Raw genomic sequence first — 24,887 nt, forward strand, 5'->3', positions numbered from 1 at the left:
AAATTATATAAATGCTAATAATAACAAGTAGTAAATAAAATAAATTAAGAAAAATATTAAGCAAATTAAAAAAAAAATAAATGCTTATTTAAAAATCAAAAATTTTCAAATCAAATACTAAATAAATAAATAAATGTTACATAGTGCATGTAATAGTATTATGCATGAAATTATAGCATATAACATTATATGTATTAGCAATAAAATATTTTAATGAAATTTACTTTGATGAAACTATTCTATAAGCATAGATGACATAAAATAATATGCAAAATAAACATAAAATTAGTTTTATACCAATGGACGGTCCAAGTATAAATAGATATTCATTGACAGTTTCTCAAAATTCATATTGTTTAATTGTTTTAATTCAAATTTTTTTAAAATTTGAATAATGCATAGAATTTGATGTAACTACTTTTAATTATAATCATTAGCGTTTTGAAAAGTCGCATTGTGGAAATTCAACAGATTGTCTTCGAAAACATATAAACAATTGCTCAAATCTCCACTTGCTTTTCTTAAACTTCTAATCCTTAGTCTCTGGTTGTAAATCGTACCAGCTCGTGAATGATTTTGTAACATCAATTTCATTCAAATTTATATGAACTTGACCCATTACGTTACTTCCGGTCGATAACCAACCTTTTTGTGTACATACAGACACTTCCAATATACGACTATTTAAATCAGCTTGAGAAACAACATATTCAAATTGTTCATCGAATATCGGATTACAATTATCCTTCATCACTGCTGTTTTACGTTTGGTTTCCTTATGACGATCAGGAAGAAGATATAGTTTTACATATGGATCTGGTATGTTATGCGGATCATTTTGTGGCAGAGGTAAATTACTGTAACAATGAAAAAATTATTAATCTAATCACAATAAATAAAAAAAACCTTATTAAATTTCATATTGATAAATTACATACGCTATTTTGTGTACGACAATTATAAATTTCTGTCTTTGTACGCTATAACGTAAAGATAATTGTATCCGACCTAGTTTAGCATCACCTGCAGATGATGTCATGTTTGGATTTCTATGAATTAACTGTGCATTTTCAGAGGATGGAGCAGAAGTAACGACAATTAATTCTTCTTCTGCTGTACCTAGTTCTTCAGGTATAATTACAGCACCAGATCCAATACTTGGTGTTAGACTATTAATTGAATCTTTTGATGATTGTCTTTTCAATGGACTAGAAGGAACTAAAAAAAAAATATATTATATCTCATTGAATATAAAAAAAATTATTACTAATGAACTTACGACTAGTTGATAATGTATTACTAATATTTGATTCTTGACGTTCGATTTTTTTCTTTAATTGATTGATATCATGATCATCATCATCTTCTTCAGAAATAGGTTCAGGTTCCTCATATTTTAAAATCTACATTTGAAATAAATCCATAAATACACAGATATATTTATTATTTATAAAAAAATGTATAAAAAAAAGTTTAATATAATTTCATACACTTAATGACATAGATAATATTAATTTGCTATCAACTTCAGCCATTTGCAAATCATAAGGCTGTTGTGAAATTTCAAGATTATTTTGTGTTAAAAGTAAAGAAATATTATAATTCATTTCACCCACTATGAGATTAGTTTTTTCATCTGTAATCTAAAAATTAATATAAATGCTTAGTATGAAAATATGATAAATAAAACAAGACTTAAAAATGTAATAAAATGTATAACCTTTATATGTAAAATACCAGTTTCTGGATTGCTAACTAAAAAAGTGAAACCTTGTTCCCATACTGGGTCACAAGAACGTAACATGGTAGCTGTTCTTTTTGTATTTCCACCAATACTTGCTTCAAGATAAACATCAGGCTGTTTATTTCCTCGAACACACTATAATTCAATAATAACAATTCATTTTTTTTTTATAAAAATTTTAATTTTTTAATAATTGTTAATTTAGATCAATCAATATATTTACTGGTAAATTTTTTGCTGAATCAATATAAAGTATAAGAAGAGCAGTACTCATTGATGTTACTCTAAGTTCTTGAGTTTCCACTAAAGCCTATATGTAATTACAAAATTACAAAATTATTACAAAATTTAATAATAAATATTAAATAAATATTTAAATTCTATTAAAATTACATACAGCTTTTAAATCAACAATATTTTTTGATAGTTGAAACCATGTCAATCGTAAATGAATCATGCCATGTTTTGCTTGTTCCAATGAAATCCACTAAAAAATAACATATGTATTATTATGTACATTATATGTATATTAAAAATTTATTATTATTATAATACTTTTATACTTACTGTATCGATATTTCCTTTTTTTTTCACTCTACTAACTTCAATAGTAGCCCTATGTTAATGTACAAAAAAATAAATATGTTTATATAATATATCTTTATATAGCACTATATAGTACTTTATATCTTTATATGATACTTTATATGAACTATTTATATGAAATATAAAAAGTTATAGTAGTCATTATATTATTTAGAATGATAATTATAAGAATATGCTTGATGATCAGTACATTGAAATACATGATATATGAAATTTCATGCATATAAAGCAATCATGCAATATCAGCAATATATTATAATCTTTGACATTCTTTTTACAAATACATAAGCGATACATTCGTTTATGTTATATATATACATTCATAATCACATTATGTATACATTCATAATGTATACATTCATATAAGCACCTTATAATATTTTATTCATTAGATAATTTTTAAAAATATATTAAAATATATTATATTATATAATTAACAATAAAATAAAAAGAGTAATATGGTGACATAAATTGTCATTCTATTATAATTTTACATTTTATAATATTCTTATAATATATCATGATTATTTATCATGATTTTTAAACAATTTTCTTCGGTAACATGCATCATAATAGCAGTAGAATATTTTTAAAAATATGAAACATTCTACTAATCTAACATATTTTCAAATGCATACTATATTTGCCTGGAATACAGTGCTTGCTACAAGTAGCAATACCTGCCAAGTGGATCATCTTGACCAGCGTTGTCTTTGTCAAAAAGGTGGGCAACCACTGTGTTGTAATAGGCTCCCAAGCTCTTTTCCACTATAAACTGTCATCATATAATCTAATTTAGTTTTTTTTTTTATTCAGTCACCTAATCACTCTCATAAAATTAATAAAATTAGAATTAAAAACAAATTTTAAAATACTTAATTATTATTACTGTTATTTTATTATTATAAGATTAATTAACATGTGATATTAAATTTATTGAAATAAAGTATAATGAGAAAAAAATATAATGAGAAAATATTGGCATATCATATAATAATCAATAAATAAGGAAAATAATTCATATCATACTACCAAATATAAAATGAAAAATAAATATAATGATATAATAATTAAATAGAATGATTTTTGATTGAATTATAGCAAAAAAATATTTTGATTAATACAAATCACAAATATTATATAATCAAAATATTTTACAAAAATAAGCACAACAACAAATACATATATATGGCACATATTATAAGTCAATAGCATAGTTATAGTAAAATTGAATAAATTTATAAATTATTAAAGAAAAAATTATATATTAATGGCAGGTAAGATTTAAATATTAAGACAATTTCTGTTAATTGAAATTTTCAATTTTTGTTATACTATTAAATATTATACTATTAATAAATCTACTACCTGCCAAGGAAGTCATCATAAGGGATGGTTAATACATCCCTATCCCAAAGAAACACCATAATATTCTGCATTATGCATGAGCAGATCACAGCCTGTGTCAATATGATAATATTATGAAAATAATATATAAAAGATAGAAATTTTTATAAATCTCTTGTTTATAAATATAAATATACTATTATTTTAAATAAATAATAATATCATATATACATATGTGTCATGTAAAGTGATTATGAATATAATTAAAATGAATATTTTAAACAATAAGTAATATAATTAAATTAAAATAAAATAAAAAATAATTAATATTATTAAAAAAATTTAATTTTATTCTAATGCTAAAAAATTTATTTTAAATTTATTATTGCATATTATAATATTTATATTGCGAAAGCATTATATGATTACTATCATTATAAAATAACACATACACACCAAAAACCATTCATAAACCAGAAATTACAAATACTGTACACAATATTGCAACATCAACATGCTCCCAACTTTGCATGACTAACAATAATATTTTTAACATGCGATATACATAAATAATTCATTAAAATATATATTTGAAACATGAAAAATGATAGTTACATTGAAATTGAATGATAAAATTGTAATTGAATGTAATTATCTTCAATTATAATTAAATAAAATAAAGATTAAAATAATTATTAACTTTTAATATCTTACCTTGAAAATAAAATTAAAAAAATATGTATATTATTTTATTTTCATACCTTCCAAGACTTTCATCTCCTTTGGTGTCATCATAGTCCCATAGTAGTACAGTAATTTGTTGAGCGATGGCTGACGTCACGGCACACTAGTTCCACATAACACATTGCACATCACATACATACATACATACCAAAATATGAAATTAGACTGATTTATGATTTAAGATGCTTCCGATCTATCTATAAAGTAGTCATTTTACATATAATTTTAAGCAAAACAATAATTTATATAAATGCGAAAATGATATATTATTCATTGATTTACTAGGAAAAAGCATTAAAATGTTAGATCAGCAACATCTTATAACTAAGACAAAGTTATAAACATGTAAAAAAAAATAAGATAATAAATTATAAATAAAATGATAATGTGAATATAAATAAATTTCTAAATGTTTTTTTTTTTTTTTCTTTTGATGAAAATTTTCAAATATTCACTAAATCATGTGCTTTTATATATTTAAATAACATTTCTTACCACATAAAAGATGCTGTGCTTGAAATTTGAAAAGACTTACCAAGAAAAAATTATAGCAAAGCACATGCATTAAATATTATCAATATTTAATTTTTTACAAAAAAAAATATACATACCTCACACCAGAAATCCCATTTTGGATTCACAGTATTATCTATAGTTTTTGTCCTAAATTCTTGTGCTCCAATATTTATAATGGCATATGGATCAGATTTACCTTTACCTAACATCCCTATGTCTTTTTTCATAAGATGTTTCGCTTCTACTACATGAATTCTTAAAACACCCTCAAAAATAAATATAATAATGTTAAATTTTGCATTGATATAATTATATTATATAAAATATTATAAATACAAAATTTACTTCAGGTTCTGGTATTTTTAATGATTCAATTGGTACTGCTTCACTTAATGGTATAACAATTTTGTTTGGCAATACTACAAAAGCTGCTATTTGTTCTACTATTGTTTTTCTTAAAATTTCACTATATTAAAAAAATATTTAATTAATTATATTTTTTAAAAAATAAAAAATAAATTTGTTTAATATTTTTTCATACTTAAATCCAGGCAAATCAAGAACATCTGCAACTCCAATCAAATTAAAATTAATAGCTGGTGGATTTAAAAAGAATGCTTGAACACCTCCAACTATAGGCATTACAGGTAATAATGGTTTCATAACTATTCTCATCATTCCACGAATCTAAAAATTAATTATATGCATATTAAATAAAAATTAAATATTAAATAAAAAACTTATTTGAAGATTTTTACCTGAAAGTCCCTAATACCACCTTTTATATTTCCAACTGAAAAGGTAATATCACAGTCACCAGCATACCTATAGGATTATATATTTATATATTTAAAAATATATAAATCATATAAAATATAGAAAATATAATAGAATTATATATACATATATATATAGAATATATAATAGAATATAATAAAATTTATACAAATTATTTACATACATAATATCTGCATCCATAATGACTTCATTTCTTGAAGTGTTTTTATCATATGCTTTAATACCATAAATTTTTAAAGGCTATAATTATATATGAAAATTAATCATGTTATTGTCATTCACTGATTGAAATAAAGATAATTATAAAATACAAAATACAATATAAAAGTTCACTTACAATACGACCCAAAACCAATCTTTCAAATTGAAATCCTTTTATCTTAAATTCTGCCAATTTTTCTAATATAGCAGGTTCTATACTTTGTTTGCAAAGTTCACGAGCAAACTGATTAATGTTTGGCCAAACTTTATATAAAATCTTAGAATATAAAGAAAATTAATTATAATTAACATAAAATAAAAAGCTGATATATATGGAATATTCAAATAATGTAAAAAAATTTCTCATACTTTATTTAACCATTCAGCTCTATCAAAATCAGGAAAGTAAACCCAAGAAGGTAGTTCATCTAATCTGCTCATTATCAGTTCTTTTTCTTTAGCCATAACACTAGCTTGGGCAGTAATTAATTTTAATTCGTTGTCTTTCCTACGTTCTGTTTTCCATGCTATCAAAGCAATTGGTCCAATTAACCATGCTATATTTAAATTTAAATATCCCCAACTCCAAATAATGCCAGCAGTTGCCAATTTAGTCAAAAATGATATGGTTAATGAACCAATATTCATATATGGCCAAGGATTTGATTTAGATATTTTATTGTCTTCACATTTATCTTCCATTTTTTTTTTAAATAATAATCAATTTTTAATGTAATATTTTATATATTATAATTATTTTTTATTTACATAATACTTTATTAATTAAGAAAATTAATTTTCTTAATTTTTAATTATTTTATTTATATTTTTCCTGTAAACATAAATTTTTTAATTTTTTAAAATCAATTTATAGTATAAAATACAAAAAATTAAAATAATATTATGATTAAATTGTGATGCTTAAGCAAATACTAAACATATACAAAATATTTCATAAACAATATTTTTATACAAATTGATATTTATTGAAAAAGGGAATAATCAAATCACATTGTAAAAAAAATGATTAAATATAACTAATAATATTTTATAGTTAAATCATACTTAAATATATAATCATTATGATCTTAATTATTATCTTAATACTTAAGAAAGTAAGTACTAGTAAGTTATTATAGATTATGATCAATATAAAAATTTTATATTCTTTTTATTGATTATCACTGATATTATTAATTTTTATAAATTATATTAAGTAGTTACAAAATAATTCTATGATTAAGATCTAATTTTTAACATTGATAAAATTAATTACACATATATACAAGTTTACACTCATTGACATTGTATTTCTTATTAAAATACACAAAATAAAAAACATAAGTATATCTTTAAAATTGTAAAGATTGAATTATTAAAAAATAATTATGAATAATTATTGTTTATTTATTCATAATTAAAATATATAAAAGCTTTTATAAAATATTATAAAAACAAATTTATCAATTCAGCATTTTCGACGGAAAATGAATCATTAGTAACATATAATATCATTCATATGTAATCCCTCGATTATACTGTTTTTATTAAGCTTTTATTAATAGCTAAATAAAATATAAACAAATATAACAAATATAAAAATAAAACAAAATATAACAAATATAAAAATAAAATATAATAAATGTTAAAAAAATATTAAAGTAATACGAAAGCATACATAACATTACAAATGACATATACAATTGGTATATAAAATTAATTTTATTTTATAAAGTATATGTTTTCAAATACAAATTTAATATACATATTATTATATATAATTTAAAATTAAATATAAATGCGGATGAAAAATTGTGCAAATTTAAAGTTATGTGCAAGCGTTATTAGTTTCGTTAAAAATTGATATTTTTATATAATTTGCTTACACTTATAGCAAAGCCGTATACTTTTATATTTATGAAGCCATTGCTTAAATGAATACAATTAAACGCAATAATACTTCTCAATTTGAAGAAAAATAAATGATTCCGAGGACCAATCAATTATTTTATGGAAATATCTCTTGAAATGATTCAACTTATATATATGTAAGCACGATTTATTAGCAGCTAACTTAACACTCTTTACAGCATTGTGAATGATGCCAAAAAAATTTTTTTCTTATTATTTTGTAAAATGTATTTATATATTTACAATTTTATTCAAAATTTAGTATTAAATAATAAAAATAAAAAATGAAGAATTAAATTAAAAAAGAAATTACATAATATACTGTTTAAAAAACAAATCAATAATTTATATGAATTATTTAAAAATATAGAAAATATTGATTTATTTGAAATAATGGCAATTAATAAATAATTTTGCTATTTCTTTGTTTCAAAATTAGAAAAAAAATCATAATTATTATAAAAATATTTTAAATTATTTCAAATATTAAATAAAATAACATATTATTTGAAAATATATTTTAAATAATAATAATATTTCTTAAATAACATTTTAAACATATCCGGATTCTGTTCTATGGTAAGGGGATATGACGTCTAGTCAGCTGATAGTATGAAGTTGACTGTGGTCATCTGTCAGGACGCCATTGTTATTGTGAAAATTTTGTTGTGAAGTACAGTATTCTTTGTCTGTCTGTCTAGTTTATATTATCGTGTATTTAATATTAAGAAAAATTATACGTGTGAATGTATTTAATACATTAAGAAGAAAGAAAACGTGCTAATGGGTCTTATTTGTTCCACAGCACAGGTAAATTAATTTGTAAATAATATTCGTATTTCGTTTTTTCTTTCTTTAATACTTATTTTCTCTTTAATTTATTAATTATTTTATTAATTATGTAATTGTTAACTTAAGTTGATTTAATCTATTTTTTTTATTAAAAAATTTTTTTTCTTATTAAATTATCCAAGAAAAAATAGATGAATCATCGAAACTTAATTATAATCTTATGTCATTCGATTATAGATTATATTGACTTTTCAAAAATCAATAACAAAACTATATTTGTTTTGTACTTGTATAAATCAATATTTATAAATATTATTTATTTTAAAGTGTTTTTTAATTAAATTAGCATTTAATAATTTAATAATTTAATAGTTTATTTTTAACGTTTTTATAATTAAATAATAACTTTTAATATAATAATATTTAATATTATATAAAATATAAAATATAAAAATATTATATAATATTTTCAATATAAAATTTGAAAATTATTTAATTTGAATAAAAATTCATAAAATATAGTATCAAATAATTTAATATTGTATAGTTTTTCTTGTAAAAGAAATATAACATGAAAATAAATATTTAAAATAAATATAAAAATAAATAGTCATATATAATTTGTATTGATTTGAATATTTTGTGATACAGCTTGCTTGCCTTTGTGGGAGCACAGCTTGCAGTTTCTGTTGTTCTCAATGCCCAACATGTCGCAACAGTACAAGTACTCGTATTATGTATGCATTATTATTAATGCTAGGAACAATTGCTGCTTGCATTACATTGGCTCCTGGTTTACAGGATGCACTTAAAAAGGTAATATTTTCAAATTTCAAAATGTAGATATAAAAGTAGATTTATTATTTATATATGATTTTTCTTATAGGTTCCATTTTGTAGCAATAGCTCGAATTATGTGGTATCAAAATTCACTGTTGATTGTGAATCTGCTGTTGGTTACTTAGCAGTATATAGAATATGTTTTATTATAGCTCTTTATTTTTTCTTAATGTCAATCATAATGATAAGAGTAAGAAGTTCCAGAGATCCTCGAGCTCCTATACAAAATGGGTATGATAATAATTAATTAATATGATATATTACTAACTTCTAAATTTCATAATTAATTATAATCTTTAGATTTTGGGCTATTAAATATCTTTTAATAATTGGTGGAATAATTGGTGCTTTCTTTATTCCTGAAAAATCATTTGGAACAACATGGATGTATTTTGGAATGATAGGTGGTTTTCTTTTTATTATTATTCAATTAATTCTTATTGTTGATTTTGCCCATTCCTGGGCAAATGCTTGGGTAGGAAATTATGAAGAAACTGAATCAAAAGGATGGTATGTATAATATAATGTTATATTGTTAGAATTTATTTATTTTGTATAATAAAATAAATATGTAATTAATTTGTCATAGGTATGCTGCACTTTTAGGAGCAACATTATTTAATTATATTGTTTCTATTACTGGAATTGTTTTACTTTTTATATATTTTACACATGTAAGTTTTTATATAAAATTTACATAAAAATATTTTCAAATTTATTTTTACTTACTTTTACTCTTTTTTATATAGGCCAATAGTTGTGATTTGAACAAATTTTTCATATCTTTCAATCTGATTTTGTGTGTGATTGCTAGTATTATATCAACTCTTCCAAATGTACAAGAATATAATCCTCGATCTGGTCTTCTTCAATCATCTGTTGTATCATTGTATGTAGTTTATTTAACTTGGAGTGGAATTTCAAATAATCCAGGTAATATTTTAAATATATGATTTTAAATATATTATAAGATTTAATATTATTAAATATATTTTATACTAACTATTTTTTTGTGTTATTTTATTTATGTTGTGCAGATCATGAATGCAATCCTGGATTTTTAGAAATAATTTTAAATGATGCTGATTCACGAAATCGTGTTGCTTTTGACAAAGAAAGTATTATTGGTTTAATTATTTGGTTTAGTTGTGTACTATATAGTTCTTTAAGTACTGCATCTAAATCATCAAAGATTACAATGTCTGAAAACATTTTAGTTAAGGATAATGGAGCTGGTATGTAAATATGATTGATTATATTTCATTGATTTTCAAGTACATTATTTCTAAAAAGAAAATCTTTAATGTATTTTTTTTTTCTTTAATGTTTTTTTTTTATTTTGAATTATATTATCTTACATCTTTCTATCTTCATTTGTACTGATGAATTTTAATCCATAATATATGCAAGATGTCTCAATGCTAGTACAAATGAGTAGAAGATGATTCTATATTCTATTTTATGAAAAAAAAATTAAAATTTTTTCGATAAGATTTTGTCTTAAGTAAATCAAATTTAAAAACTTTCTAAGTAAAAAAGCGAATTTTCTTAGTTTTAAAATTTATCAGTAGTTTTATAATAAAAATTTTCCATATTATATAATATAATATATAGAAGTATATAGAATATAGAATATATATATTAAAACATTAATAATTTATTAAAATATTTTTAATAAATTGAACTTTCTTCATACAGTCAGGAATGCAGGAGACCAGAATCTTATCGACAATGAAGGTAGGCACACACTATTAAATTAAAATTTTTAAGATTTTAAATTCAATATTTTCATTTTTTCTGTTTCATTATTAAAAATAAGTATAAAGTGAATAGTAGCATCATATTGTATGCATATATTTTTATAAATTTATATATCTTTATAAATTTGATTTTTCAAACAATATTTATTTTTTAATATGATTAATTTTTAAGTTATAAATTAAATGTATATAATTTGCGCTTAGTAATAGCGTGTGCCTGCTTTCATTTTTTGTATTTAAAAATAATTATAATATTTTTTAGTTAATATTATTAATATTTACCAAAAGTTCATACTATAAAGATTCTTTCTTTTTTATTATTTTTAGTTTATTAACACATGTGATGCTACTTGATTTAATTTTTCATTTTTCTTATATGCATAAAAATTTATTTTATGTATGATAATATAATTTGTAAATCTTGTTATATTATTAATTCTAGTAGGATCATTGGGTATTTATAATTACAGATAATTTTTTTTTTTTTTTAAGTTATTTTTCCTTTTCATAATTGTAATTAGATTATACTCCGGTAGAAGGTCGCAATGCTGATTCAGAAAGTGGAAATGAAGCTAAAGTTTGGGATAATGAAGAAGATTCTGTAGCTTACAACTGGAGTTTCTTTCATCTAATGTTTGCTCTTGCTACTTTATATGTTATGATGACACTTACTAATTGGTATCAGTAAGTATTTTATTTATTATTTATTTTTATATTTTATTCATTTATATAATTTTTGTTCTAAATGTATTATAATTAAAATTAATAAAATTATATTATTTTTATAGACCAAATTCCAATTTGGATACATTGAATGCCAATACTGCTTCAATGTGGGTGAAAATAATATCTTCTTGGATGTGCTTAGGATTATATATTTGGTCATTAATAGCTCCAGCAGTATTACCAAATCGAGATTTCTCTTAAATATATTACTTTCATTTCAAAAAAAGTGGTAATTAGCAGGTATATAAAGTTACATGATATAAGATTATTGTTATTTTATATTTAATATTTAATCTATAAATTTTATTATTTATGAGCTTCCATAGATTATTTCACGTTATATATAAAGTTTCATCTTTTAGTGAGATTATTTAAAAATCTAAATTACTTTATATATTTTTTAAAATCATATTTCTTTGTTTATAATATTTAATGGAAAGTATAACAAATAGTGATATAAATATAAATATAATTACATATAACATAATTATATATTAATAAAAATCATTACATATATAATATTATGCAATGCTATTTTTGATTTTGATTATATATAAAATATGGAGGTAAGAATATTTTATAATGGAAAATATAAATTTATGTTTTTTAGATATTAAAAATTATTTTACTGTATATTTAGTTTAAAAATCTATTTTTTTTTTATTTTTTATTTTATTGTTTTAAATATTGTTCTTTTTCTTCTTTTAACTAAATTGTATTTTTTTAATTTCAGTTTTTGCAATACCTGCGTAGTTATAAAATGTTCATCTATAGAAAATGACTTTGTAAGTATCATTTGATACATTGTTATTTTATTCAATATTTTTAAGTTAATATTTTTTCTCGAATATCGTATCATAAATAATACATTTTTATATAAATATATATTAAATAAAAGATAGTAATTCATTAATTTATAAACTTTGTTCAAAAAAAAAAATACAAATTTTTAGCATTATTGCTGAAATAATGATTATTTTGAAATAATATATATTAAATATAATATATAATTAAAATATAAATTACTTCTTATATATATATTTAATATATTTAAGATACAATTTATATACTCTTGACAAATTTTAGTTAAAATTAACTTTAAAAGTAATGTATAATATTATATCAAAATATGATTAAATTCTATATATGCATGTATATATATATATTTACGAATTTAATATCGTATTTTACATTTAACAACTTTAATGTGATAATAATTGTACACAGAAATATTATTTTTTAAAGATATTCTTTATCATGATTAAAATAATAAAGAAATTAAATTCAAAAAAATTAATAAATTATATTTTATTACTTCCTATTTATAATAAACTTATTATTTTATAATTAAATAATAAAATGTAAAAAAATATATGTAGAAATTGCTTTAAATTCATATTATATTAAAATATTTTAATTTTTAACAATAATTAAATATAAAAATATTAATTATAAAAATATTTATAATAATATTTATAATAACAACAAAATTTGTAACATAAATTATTGTATGATGGAACATTTAAAATACAAAGTTTTTAAGTGAATAAGATTATATTAAAAAAATTGGTAAAAATTTTTCTATATATGTCTATATATTGTTTAATAAATTTTATAATATTTATAAAAGTTTTAAAAAATATAATATTAAGATTATAAAAATATATATTATTTACAGATACTCATTTATAAATCAAATATAATATTTATATAAATTATAATTATTCTTAGCTATCATATACATTGTATATGAGGGTAAGTTATTTTACTAAAAATAAAATAAAAATTTTAGATTACTATTTACAATAATTTTGATTATTTGAATTATAGTTATTGATAAAATTATTGCATTTTTAACAATTTCGTTGTTTTTGAAGATTTTCTCATTAAATAATTTTTAATATTTTGAAATGGTGTATCAATTAGTAAAGTGAGAGTTATTGACAACATAATAATCCACAAAAGTTCATGTAAATTGAACTGTAAAAAAAGATTATTAATAATTAATATATGAATTTATGCATACATTTATATGCATACATTTATACAACTTACTTGCATGCTAAAGAATTCAAAATGCTCAGCACTTCGAATGCTTCCAACATTGTAAAAGAATATTGGAAACTGTGTTAAATATATTGCATAACTCAATTTTGTAGTGATTAGAAAACCTTTCCATGCTAAAAATTTACCAAACCAACCTAGAAAAAAAATTTTATTTATTAAATTCATTGTCATTTATAATTTTATAATCAAAAATAATTGATCTGAATCCTATAAAATTATTTTTACCATTTGTATTTCCAGTATGATGCATCACAATTACCCATGCAAAAATTGCACACCAACCAATAGGAGCAAATGCATTATACATTGCTGCATCTATCGGATTATATATATAATTTATAGATCCCATATGTGCAGGTCCAAAAAATGCACAACAAAACATTATTGTACATAAAATCCAACCTACATATAGAGTTATCTAAAAAAATATAAAAATATATTGTATCGATTGATAATACATACATACATATATAAAATAAATAATATAAATAAATATTTACTTTATTCATCTTATAATCTTTAGGTAAATATCTTAATAAATAACCTATGAAAATTCCTATTATATAAACAGTCAGTCTATGTGATGGTAGAATATATGAATAATTTGCAGTATCATATAATTGTTTTATTCTGTAAATATAAATAGATGAATAAACAAAAATATAAGAAAGATTATATTTAATATACTTAACATTTTTTAATTTATTAACTTACGATGTACCAAAAAAAACATAATTATTTAATTTCTTATAATAAGTAACAAAATATCGAAGTGCTGTTGAAAGTAAAGCACATATAATAAGAAAAACAGTTCCAGTCTTTGGCTTCTTATAAAGGAAAAGTATCATTAAAGGTGAAAGAATAAATAATTGAGTATCTATACCTAGGTGATGAGTATGTGTGAGACACTAAAATTAAAAAAATATTTTATAAATATTTTATATTTCTTAAAATCATGATTATTAATTTAATATAAAATTCATACCATAGACTCAAAACCAAAATAATTATGGATAAATAAAAAATTTCTCCACCATGTTCTTTTACAAATATTTGCATGTTCAGTTACCACCAAGTTCCATTGTGGTCCAGAACCAAAATAAGGTAATACATAAGTGCACAACAATATCAGAGTTGCTAAAGGTGGTACTATTCTAAAAAAAAAAAATCATTATTTAATGAATAATAAATCGTAAATTTTAAGTTATAAAATTTTATAAAATGTAAAATGAATTTAAATGTCGATATATTTAAAATTAGAATACGAAATAATTTATCATAAAATATAAGACAATTATTACCTAATTAGACGAGACAAATATTCATCTTTAATATTTAAATTGCCATTTTTTTTTAATTTTTCAATAAAAGAATATGACGTTAATAGACCAGAAAGCATTATAAATGGATCCGTATAAAGACTAGCAGCTCTTCCTATGACAGTCCATGGTTTACCAAGATACTGAAAAAAAAAAAAAAAATTATAAATTTCCTTATTGTTGTAACGAATTAAAGTTTTTTTAAATAATACAATCATACTTCGCTCATTTCTGTTCTATTTGAATAAGGATTAAAAAAAAGAGCCATGCTTTTATGCGCTAAAACCAACATCATAGCATTTATAGCTCTTACACCATGAAGTGTAGCTATATCATTTTGTCCTCGTTCTAGTGATATAAGCTTTTTAAAGTTTCGTTTCAAAGAAAATGATAAAAGTAGTTCACTTGTTGGTATTTTATAATGATCATAACATGCTGCTATGATTGTTAATGCAAATATAGCCATGAAAAATAAACTGAAAAGTTAATAATATATATATATACATATACATATATATTACGATAATATACAATAAATATTTCTTACCTAACAAACATAGTTTCATTTGGTATAGATTTTCTTTTTACTTGACACATTTCTTTATTCACTTTTACTGTAATCTTTAGACCAGTTTGAGAAGTATATCGTGTAAGAATATCATGAAGAGATGTTTCAACATCTTTAAAATTACACGATGCTGGTGTACAAACTGCCCAATTTACTATACTATATCGAGGTAGTCGATGTCCAGCCTAAAAGTAGAATATATCAATAAAGATAGAAAAATATTTTAAATTAAGAAATATTAAATTATTTATATTTTTTTTTCTTACGCTAAATTTTATAAAATACATATAAATAATACACATAAAATGAAAGAATATTTATAGATATTTATAAAAAAAAAATTTGTTGAATAAAAAAATGTTTTGTTATAGATTTCATATATAAATTTACATGTGTAAAATAATGAATATCATAAAGTCAAAATAATATACATTATATTCTGATATTTTCATTATATTCCGAAACACAAGATGTAATTTCAATGCAAAACATGTTACATGTAACGATACGAATCACTTTCTCAAATCACGTTACGTTGTTTAAAAGTTAAATCGTATTGATTATAAAACTTGTAGTTGTCGCAACGGAAATAAATCAAGACTATTAAGAAATTCTGACATAATATCTTTATTAATTTCATCTTTGTAAATTTTTTCACTTTAAACCCGTGAACCCGAAAGCAGCGATCATTTTCAAAATTTTTGAAAAATTTTTTTAAAAATTTGAATTATATACATATATTTATAAATCACTATGTATAATAATTTTATTTAGAAATTATCTGCACATTTAAAGGTGATAGATATTCTATTTAAAATTCACATGATATTTCTGTTTTCGTCGGATCAAATAAATTATTTTCGTTTTATTCTTTGACAGATTTCCTCCGATGTATCCTGATTTACATAGATATATAATACCTGCATAGAAATTCGCTGCTCGATTATGTATTCATTCATAATAAAGTTGCGCATATTGAAATTCTACAAGCATTTTTACGGTATAAATTCTTTGAAAAATTTTTTTCTAATTTTTTATCATATATACAATTTTAAATTCACGATATAAATTATATTTATATTAGAGAATTTATGAATTAAAATTTAATTTAGAATTTTTGTTTTTATATTTTATTTAAATAAAATTTTATTTTGTGTATCTTTCGTTTAAGTAAAGTATCGATTATATTATTTTTCCATGTTTATAAAAATTAATATTTAATCGGTCAGAATGATGTATCAGTTATTTTTAAATGTTCCTATTTTTGAGTGCAAAAAACCACATCATTCAATCCATCGTAAAATGATGTTACATTTTGCGGTTTTGAAAAAGTACAAAGAACAACTATCCATACATTATATATATACATACATACTTACATCGGTAATATTGCTTTTGAAAGCGTAATGCGAATGCACCAACCGATGAAGATGCTTCAAATCTATTCGTGATTCGTCGATTTTCAAGTGGAGATACGCCAAACAATATTGTCCTTGAATTCCTTCGCTTCCCTGTATTCCGATACATTCGTCGAAGTCGCCAAACTGATTGATATTTCCGTTCAGGAGTCCGGATGGTATTTTTGCCGTTGCATCGTACACTTCAAAGATATAAAAAATATACTTACATTAAATACAATATTAGAATTAATTAATTATAATAAAATCCATATTGTTTTTCTGAAACATATATTTTTATAATTATATATAGATATTAATATAAAAGTAATATCATTAATATTCACGATGTAAGGAAAATTATTGAAAAAAAATTTTGGAATTGAGAGCTACATAAAGAAGATTCGTTGAAATTTAATCTTTTCATATGAATAATGTGGTTTTCTTAAGAATGATGTAACGAAATGATAAAACTGCATGCAAAGATACGCGCTTATTTGCGTTTAGTAATTTGTCGGTCAAATTTTTATTCGAAATATGACGAGTGAAAGTACAAATTGAAAATTGATGTTCAGAGAAAATTTACGATATATACGGGAGTGAAAAAAATATGAATATCGAATATACATATACATTCTCTTTTTTTTATTTATTTATTTGATTTAATATATATGTTACGAGCAATTTTTATTTATAAGTAATTTATATTTACTTTTAAGAGCCCATAAAGTGAATTTGGCGAGTTCCCTATGAAAAATTTCGGAATGCCTTTTGCATTGAGGGCTCACTCGTCCAACACCGGGATTGTAAGCTGGAAGGATTTGTAACAATCTCTTTGCTTCCCGATCGATTTCCTCGGAGAAATCATCTGAAAAACAAATCATCGATTATTTAATTATCCATACGTAAGAACAATATATATATAATTTTAAAATTAACTCTATAAAAATCTCTGAAAAGAAGAAGAATAGGAGCAATCCTAAGAATTTAGCCATTGAAAGTTTTGACGAAAATTTCAACATAAAATCAAGATCGAGGCAAGGTCAATTCAAGAAAGACTTTCACTCCCGTCGAGTTTGTCTCGAGGATACAGGTGTATCGCAATGAAGTAACATGTTTCCTACGTGTTTCGCGTACGTTTCGAATACGAAGATTTCAATGCAAAAAGGAAATTTTAATACGATCGACACACGATTCATGTGTTCAGTATTTTGTTAGAAGAATGTTAGCTATAAGAAAAGAAATGTGACTTTTTTTCTAAATTTATCTCTATGGTCCTTGTGACGTCATCATCGAACTATGAAAGACATTTCAGGAGTGTTCAAGATTTCCAAGAAGATCGACGTATTGAGAACGTCAAACGGTTTATCAAATCGAAATTGAAAAATATATGGTCAGAATAACTTATATATACTTTGGACCGGGCATCATTTACATATTCCTTCGATAATCGAATATATAGGAGAGTTAATAAATACTAATAAATTTTCTATTAACTTGGGTGTTGGTGGTGATTGGGCAACGATTAATTTGATGCGGACCGATTTCAACATTGACTTAACAATAAAGAGAACGTGTTAATTCTGATGCGATGTAAATGAGAACGGTTACAATAATGGATATGAAATCACGTGTGAAATTACTGAAACGCAATTTACGATTTATTAGCAAGTGAAATATTGAAATATTGTGAAACATATTTGTAACAGTAACTTTTCAAAGTGCTTATTGTCAAGTTTTAATTACAATCCGTTTAATTAATTGTTATTATTATTATGCATATTTATAAAATTTATCTCTCAATTCTCGTTAAAAATGAAAAAAATTGTTTTTTTTTCAAAACTAATAGAATTCCGTTTATTAAATTTTAATATGACATTTAAATTTATGAATGTATACTTCATTATCATAATTATCTCGATTTATTCATTATTAATTGTATCTAGGCTAGCTAATATTTACATAGATAAAAAAAAATCATAATTCATTGTATTATAACAAATTTTACTTAAGAGTTAAAAAGAAAATTTCAAAACAAAAGATTAAAAGAAATATATATCATGTTTTGCATTCCATGTATATTTTTATATTTTTGTGCCTGTATTGCACATGACACAAAATATAATTTTTAAATTTAAAATTGAACTAGCATTCATTAGAGGATATTTGTGAACTTGTCAATCTAAGTGGAATCTAAAATTATCTTATCTCTGCAAATCCAGTGTACGTGTTTTTACTCTCAATATTCTGTAATACAACGAGGAAAATAATATTTCAATATGAAAAATAATAAATTAAAAGAAAGGATAAACTTTTTTTATTTAAATTTTTCCTAAAAAGAATTAAATTATTTTCGAATATAATCGTTCCCTTTTTCAGTATATATGATTGACTATTACTGGCATTCAATAATGAAACGTGCAAATAAATCATCAGTGAAAGTTACAACTATTTTTGTAACAGTCACGAACTACTTATTTGAAGTATTTTTATAAATACAAAGAATAAACTAGATCTAAACTGAAAAATAGGAATAAAGTCTCATATAGCATGCATATGATTATTTTAAATCATATTTTATTTAATTTTATCATTCTTAATTGATTCTAATCAGTATTGTTTTAATTCTAATCTGTTTAAATAAATAAAAATTTTAAATTAGATATACAATCTTTAAAAATTATCAGCTTCTTTCAAAAAATTTTATCATATAGTTGTTATTAATGTACATTACAATTAGAATGTTTTGTTGATAGAAAATATGTGAAGGAATGCAAATGTTAAAAAAATGGTAATAATTAGCATTACTATTAACGTATGATTCTTGTGAAAATCTGAGGTTAAAAAAATAACATTAGACAAAAAATCCATTATCCATTATCGTTTACCATTACGACTTTTATGTCTACATTTAGAATTGAAATTTTTTTCAAACTCGATGTATGTGTAGTTGCACAATAATTGACTGATGTTTCTTCAATCTCAATTGCATTCATTAACGTGTATGAATAACGAATAATGTTACAAATACATCTATTAAAACACTTTAAGAACGATTTATTCGTTGAGTATATAGTATTCATTGAGTATTCATTTGTTTTATTAAAAATCTTGAGATATTGTAAAAATCTTGAATATGTAAAAGATGTAATAATAATGCACGTTTTAGTAATAACGAATTTTAACAATTGTATATAAAAATAAATTTATATATATCAATTTACTGTCTCAAAATTCTTGTTATAATATACTAGAAAATATTATTTTTTTCTTTCTAGTGCTAAAACTTACCTAACTAAAGTTTAAATTTAATTTATATACTGTATATGCAAATCTGAAAAATTTATTTTAAAAAATTTTGGAATATTAAAAAAGATTAAAGGTTAACTAATCTATTATTAATAGTCTATTTTGTCACGTGTAATTCTTAATCATTTTAATAACTTATAAATATTCAATATTCGCTTTAAACATATTAACAAATAATAAATGTAAAAATTTTCGCAGAAATTTTGAAAACAAATAAAAATTTTCAAATAAAAGATATTAATAATTCAACGTTAAATTCTGTAAATAATAATGAGAAAAATCAGTCATATATTTTGATTTATAATTTGCCTTATTTTTTTTTAAGGTTATAATTATTATTTATCACTTCTTTACTTATTAATTTATTCATTAGAGAGTCTATCATATGAATTATTTATTTATTCTGCATCTTAAAAAATTCATCAAAGTATATTTAAAAATATATAATAACGAAGAATATAGAAATCTGTCTGTTAAAAGATTTATAGAAATCCAGTATTTGACATATATAAATATTGTCATCTATCTAATTGCAAAAGGAATTAATCTTTGTTAAAACCTTGACATATTAAAACATAACCTGTACATATATAATTTTGTATAAAACTAACATTAATTTTAGAACAAAGATTAGAATTAGAAAATATCTATACCTCTGGGATGAACTAGTATTTATCTTCCATTATCAGTCTTATTAACAGAGTACATAAATCAAGAAGAAAATTTTATTTTATCTTATAAATTTCATCTTGTATTTTTTGGTTATACAAACAATATATTTTATATATGAAGCTTTTCAACGAAACAGATTTTATCAGATTTCAATTTATAACTTATTACTTTTTTTTTATTACACGCTAGATCAATTAATCGAGATTTTTCAATATCAAATAAGTTTCTCGATATAAAAAAAGCATTTAATTAACAAATGATTTATTGAAAGAAATTATAAAAGAAGAATAAAAATTTTGATTTTTAATTCAATTAGTTTAATTTAAGGAGAAAGAATGAAAATTTCGATTTTAATGATTCGCAATATATTTCACTTATCGTTTATGTTATATTATTCAACTCGAATTATTATGATTAATTTTAATAATCAATGAATGCACGATTTAATTAAAAATGATGTACAACTTTGGTCGAATAAAGACATAGATACACATAGAATCTAATTTTCTATCTGTTACGTAATGCTTATACTTACCTTATGTGATCATAATTTTATAAAATTATACAAAATGCCGGAACTATTTTCCTTTTTTTTTTTTTCCATTTTTAATTCTTAAATAACTGATTGTAAATGTCAAGGTTACTCATGTAATAATTCGAAAGTTGAATGACTCTAAGATGTGCCGAATTTAACACACGTTTTAACACACTTATATAATGAAGCTTCTTACTATATATAAAACTTAATCTTTTTTTTTTTTTATTCACAGTTATATATACAGTTATTCTATATCTTAATTTCTGTTGTATATGAAGACTTAATTCAAATGAATGTTTCGAAAGAATAATTTGATGTAACAGAATTTTTTTTTTGTAAATGAGTAACATTTGAAGATCGAAATCTGGTTTATTTCAATAAAATCATATATTTTTAAATGTAAAGAGATTGATTCATTTCTTGTGATAAAATTATTAAACAAACTTTTGTATTCAGATTGAAGTACATATCTTCAAACACTTATGTAAGAAGATAAAGATTATATTGTACGTAATATAAATAGATATAAATTCAAAGTTTTCTTCAATGAACGATTTCTTCATATAAAAAAAAAAAGAAAATTTAAATTACAATCTTATTGATGGAATTACTTTTTATAACAATACTTTTTTAATAATTTTTTTGAAACGATGTATATAAATTAATTCATTTATATATTTAAAACCTTAAGATTTAATTTAAAAAACTTTTTTCTTATAAAAAAATAAATCTGAATCAAAATTATATATTATTTCGATATTTATCATTATAAAACTAAACAAAGATTAGGATTAAAACTGTAAATGTAAATTCATAATAATAATGATCTTTATCGCAAAAACAATCATATGTATAACAATTAAAAATAATAATGACACGTGACTGATGAAAATAATTATATCACTTCTTGTTTATGTATAAAATTTTATACCAATAAATATAATTATAGATAAAATTATATGAATAAATAGATAAATAAAAGTAAAAAATTAAATTTAATTATTACATAAATATTCTTAATTGTTAATAAATTTATAACAATAGATTTAATTAATTATATTAAAAATTAATTTTTTTAAATAAATTATATTGTATAGTTTTTGAATTAATTACATTAATCAATTATATATAAAATATAAAAATTTATTAAAAATTTAAGTAAAATTATAATTAATAGAGAATTCTGAAGAAACAATAAATGAAAGTTTTATTCGGAAATTAATTTTAGTAAAGATAAATACGAGTGCCAGCTATAGCGATTAAACTTGATTTATAAATTAATTTTTTTCTAATATAGATTTAAATTGTGTTTTATTTATAATTAAATTTATCGATTTTAGATGAGATTTAGAATTAATTGATAATAATTATTTATAATTTTTTTTGTCATTAAAAAATTTAGTAAAAAACTAGGATAAAGATACCCTATTATAAAAAGGTAATTAATAAATATTAAGTTATTAAATGTTGAATTTATCATTAAAATCGTTTCGAACGAGAAGTTTTGCTTTTACTTCTTTCTCGAAGCCCAGTGACACTTAGGATGAAATTAATTTAGCGAAATTAAAACCAAGTATATTGCAACCAAGAAAATCCGGTATATCTATCTAAATTTGAAATGTAGCGTACAAACGTAGTGACGAAATATAGAAAGTAATTTCATCAAGATTGTAATCTAGATTTTCTATTTTTTTTCTTTTTTTTTTTCAGTTTTTAAAAATACAATAAATACAAATGGACTTGTAATGAGCAATTATTCTTAAATGTTGGATGGATTTTTTCTTTTTTAATCGTTCAGGTTCATTAATCGCTGCGAATTTGACAATGTGAAACGCACGTTGCACGATACGTGATAAAATATATATACGCTAAATTGAATATGCAGATACTGTACGTGGTTGAAAATCTAACTTAGTAACTTATATTTCGAAATATTGAAAGTAGTTTCGCTTTTATTTTTTTTTATTTTTTTTTTTTTCCTCTCGTTCGATTGACCCGTAACTTTTTGTTTCATTTTATGCTCTTGAACGAGTATTTAGAAAAAAAAAAAAGAAAAATAAAGATCGTTTTTCTTAGAAATTCATTTTAAATTATTATATTAGATATAGTATATTAGATTATATTACTTTATTAGATACATATAATAGTACAATGTGTAATAACAGTAGATTAAAAAATAATATATATAAGAAGAGATAAGAATAATGTATAAAGAGAAGAAATTGAGGAAAATTGATATGTATAATAGTTATTAGTTCCAGTAATAAATTATAGTAAAATTAGTTTAAATTTTAATCTTGAATAATAGTCGTAAAGAATGTAGATTAAAAGAAATGGAAGATATCTATCGATGATGAAAAATAAATTATCCTTGAATAATAATCATATGAAGAATATCATTTAAAAGAAATGAAAGATATCTACGATGAAAAATCATGATCTTGATAAATTTTAGAAATACCGAATAATTAATTTATTATGGATCTAGCAATCGATTTATAAATTTTGCCTATTTTTACGATAAAATAACGAAAAAAATTAAAATATATAAATCAGTAATATCCTTTGAATAAATATCTTTTAATTTTTCGAGGGATACACATCTGACTTATAATTAAAATCTAAAATTGTCAATTGAAAAATGAATAAAATTATTAATAATTATATCAACAATACAAGATATTTTTCCTATAGGAAAATTTTAATATTAAATCATGATATTAAAATCGAATGTTACTTTACATTCACAATACTTTCAACTCACTGTAGAAAGAATTAGTGTGTGGATCGTCCAGCTTTTCCGTCCGCAACGTGTCCTTGCTCGTCTCGATCGTGTGATTCCTTTGGTTCTCGATCAGCTCGATCAGCGTGAAATTGTTCGCGGATATGGTTTTATTTCGGGACAGTACCAGAAGAATTTCCTCCTCTTCCAGGGTGTTCAAATTGTTAGATGTCAACACGTCCACCGATTTTCCGGCGTACGACAGTTTCACCAGAAAAACTATCGTCCATATTCTCACGAATATTCCCAT

General features: G+C 21.7%; 3 protein-coding genes across 12 annotated transcripts; 1 reads left to right on the forward strand and 2 right to left on the reverse strand.

Moving 5' to 3' along the window:
• Positions 1-132: 132 nt before the first annotated feature.
• LOC413001 (extended synaptotagmin-like protein 2) lies at positions 133-6,718 on the reverse strand. 3 transcript variants are annotated; one of them, XM_026440816.1, is made up of 16 exons: positions 6,326-6,658; positions 6,093-6,233; positions 5,919-5,995; positions 5,716-5,782; positions 5,499-5,644; positions 5,303-5,423; positions 5,053-5,223; positions 3,719-3,810; positions 2,312-2,360; positions 2,142-2,231; positions 1,968-2,054; positions 1,721-1,879; positions 1,491-1,643; positions 1,280-1,403; positions 939-1,218; positions 133-857 (listed from the first exon to the last, which is right to left on the reverse strand). In XM_026440816.1, exons 1-16 carry the CDS (start codon positions 6,656-6,658, stop codon positions 530-532), a joined length of 2,418 nt encoding a protein of 805 aa, XP_026296601.1. In that variant the 3' UTR covers positions 133-529. The 3 variants fall into 3 exon arrangements, with proteins under 3 accessions (XP_026296601.1, XP_006567802.2, XP_006567801.2); XM_006567739.3 differs by lacking the exon at positions 3,719-3,810 and adding an exon at positions 4,459-4,544 and having other exon boundaries at positions 134-857; XM_006567738.3 differs by lacking the exon at positions 3,719-3,810 and adding an exon at positions 3,031-3,125 and having other exon boundaries at positions 135-857; positions 6,326-6,718.
• Positions 6,719-8,468: 1,750 nt separating this feature from the next.
• LOC551890 (probable serine incorporator) lies at positions 8,469-14,568 on the forward strand. Of its 7 annotated transcripts, none has more exons than XR_410951.2 (12): positions 8,469-8,677; positions 9,311-9,475; positions 9,546-9,730; positions 9,800-10,009; positions 10,089-10,173; positions 10,249-10,432; positions 10,537-10,734; positions 11,198-11,236; positions 11,781-11,943; positions 12,048-12,225; positions 12,719-12,770; positions 14,293-14,568. XR_410951.2 is itself a non-coding variant. In XM_624276.5 (11 exons), the coding sequence occupies exons 1-10, from the start codon at positions 8,651-8,653 to the stop codon at positions 12,184-12,186; spliced, it is 1,395 nt and encodes a 464-aa protein (XP_624279.3). In that variant the 5' UTR covers positions 8,469-8,650; the 3' UTR covers positions 12,187-12,225; positions 12,719-12,847. The 7 variants fall into 7 exon arrangements, 3 of the variants coding, with proteins under 3 accessions (XP_624279.3, XP_006567798.1, XP_006567799.1); XR_410952.2 differs by having other exon boundaries at positions 11,796-11,943; XR_001703103.1 differs by lacking the exon at positions 11,198-11,236.
• Positions 13,802-24,887, reverse strand: LOC100578733 (nose resistant to fluoxetine protein 6). 2 transcript variants are annotated; one of them, XM_026440790.1, is made up of 12 exons: positions 24,620-24,887; positions 18,049-18,204; positions 17,319-17,539; positions 15,919-16,124; positions 15,592-15,847; positions 15,354-15,514; positions 15,038-15,206; positions 14,767-14,960; positions 14,553-14,682; positions 14,278-14,470; positions 14,041-14,186; positions 13,802-13,965 (listed from the first exon to the last, which is right to left on the reverse strand). In XM_026440790.1, the coding sequence occupies exons 1-12, from the start codon at positions 24,885-24,887 to the stop codon at positions 13,828-13,830; spliced, it is 2,238 nt and encodes a 745-aa protein (XP_026296575.1). In that variant the 3' UTR covers positions 13,802-13,827. The 2 variants fall into 2 exon arrangements, with proteins under 2 accessions (XP_026296575.1, XP_026296576.1); XM_026440791.1 differs by lacking the exon at positions 24,620-24,887 and adding an exon at positions 21,853-22,042.

Source organism: Apis mellifera, linkage group LG5 (genome assembly GCF_003254395.2).
Source record: "Apis mellifera strain DH4 linkage group LG5, Amel_HAv3.1, whole genome shotgun sequence".
NCBI lineage: Eukaryota > Metazoa > Arthropoda > Insecta > Hymenoptera > Apidae > Apis > Apis mellifera.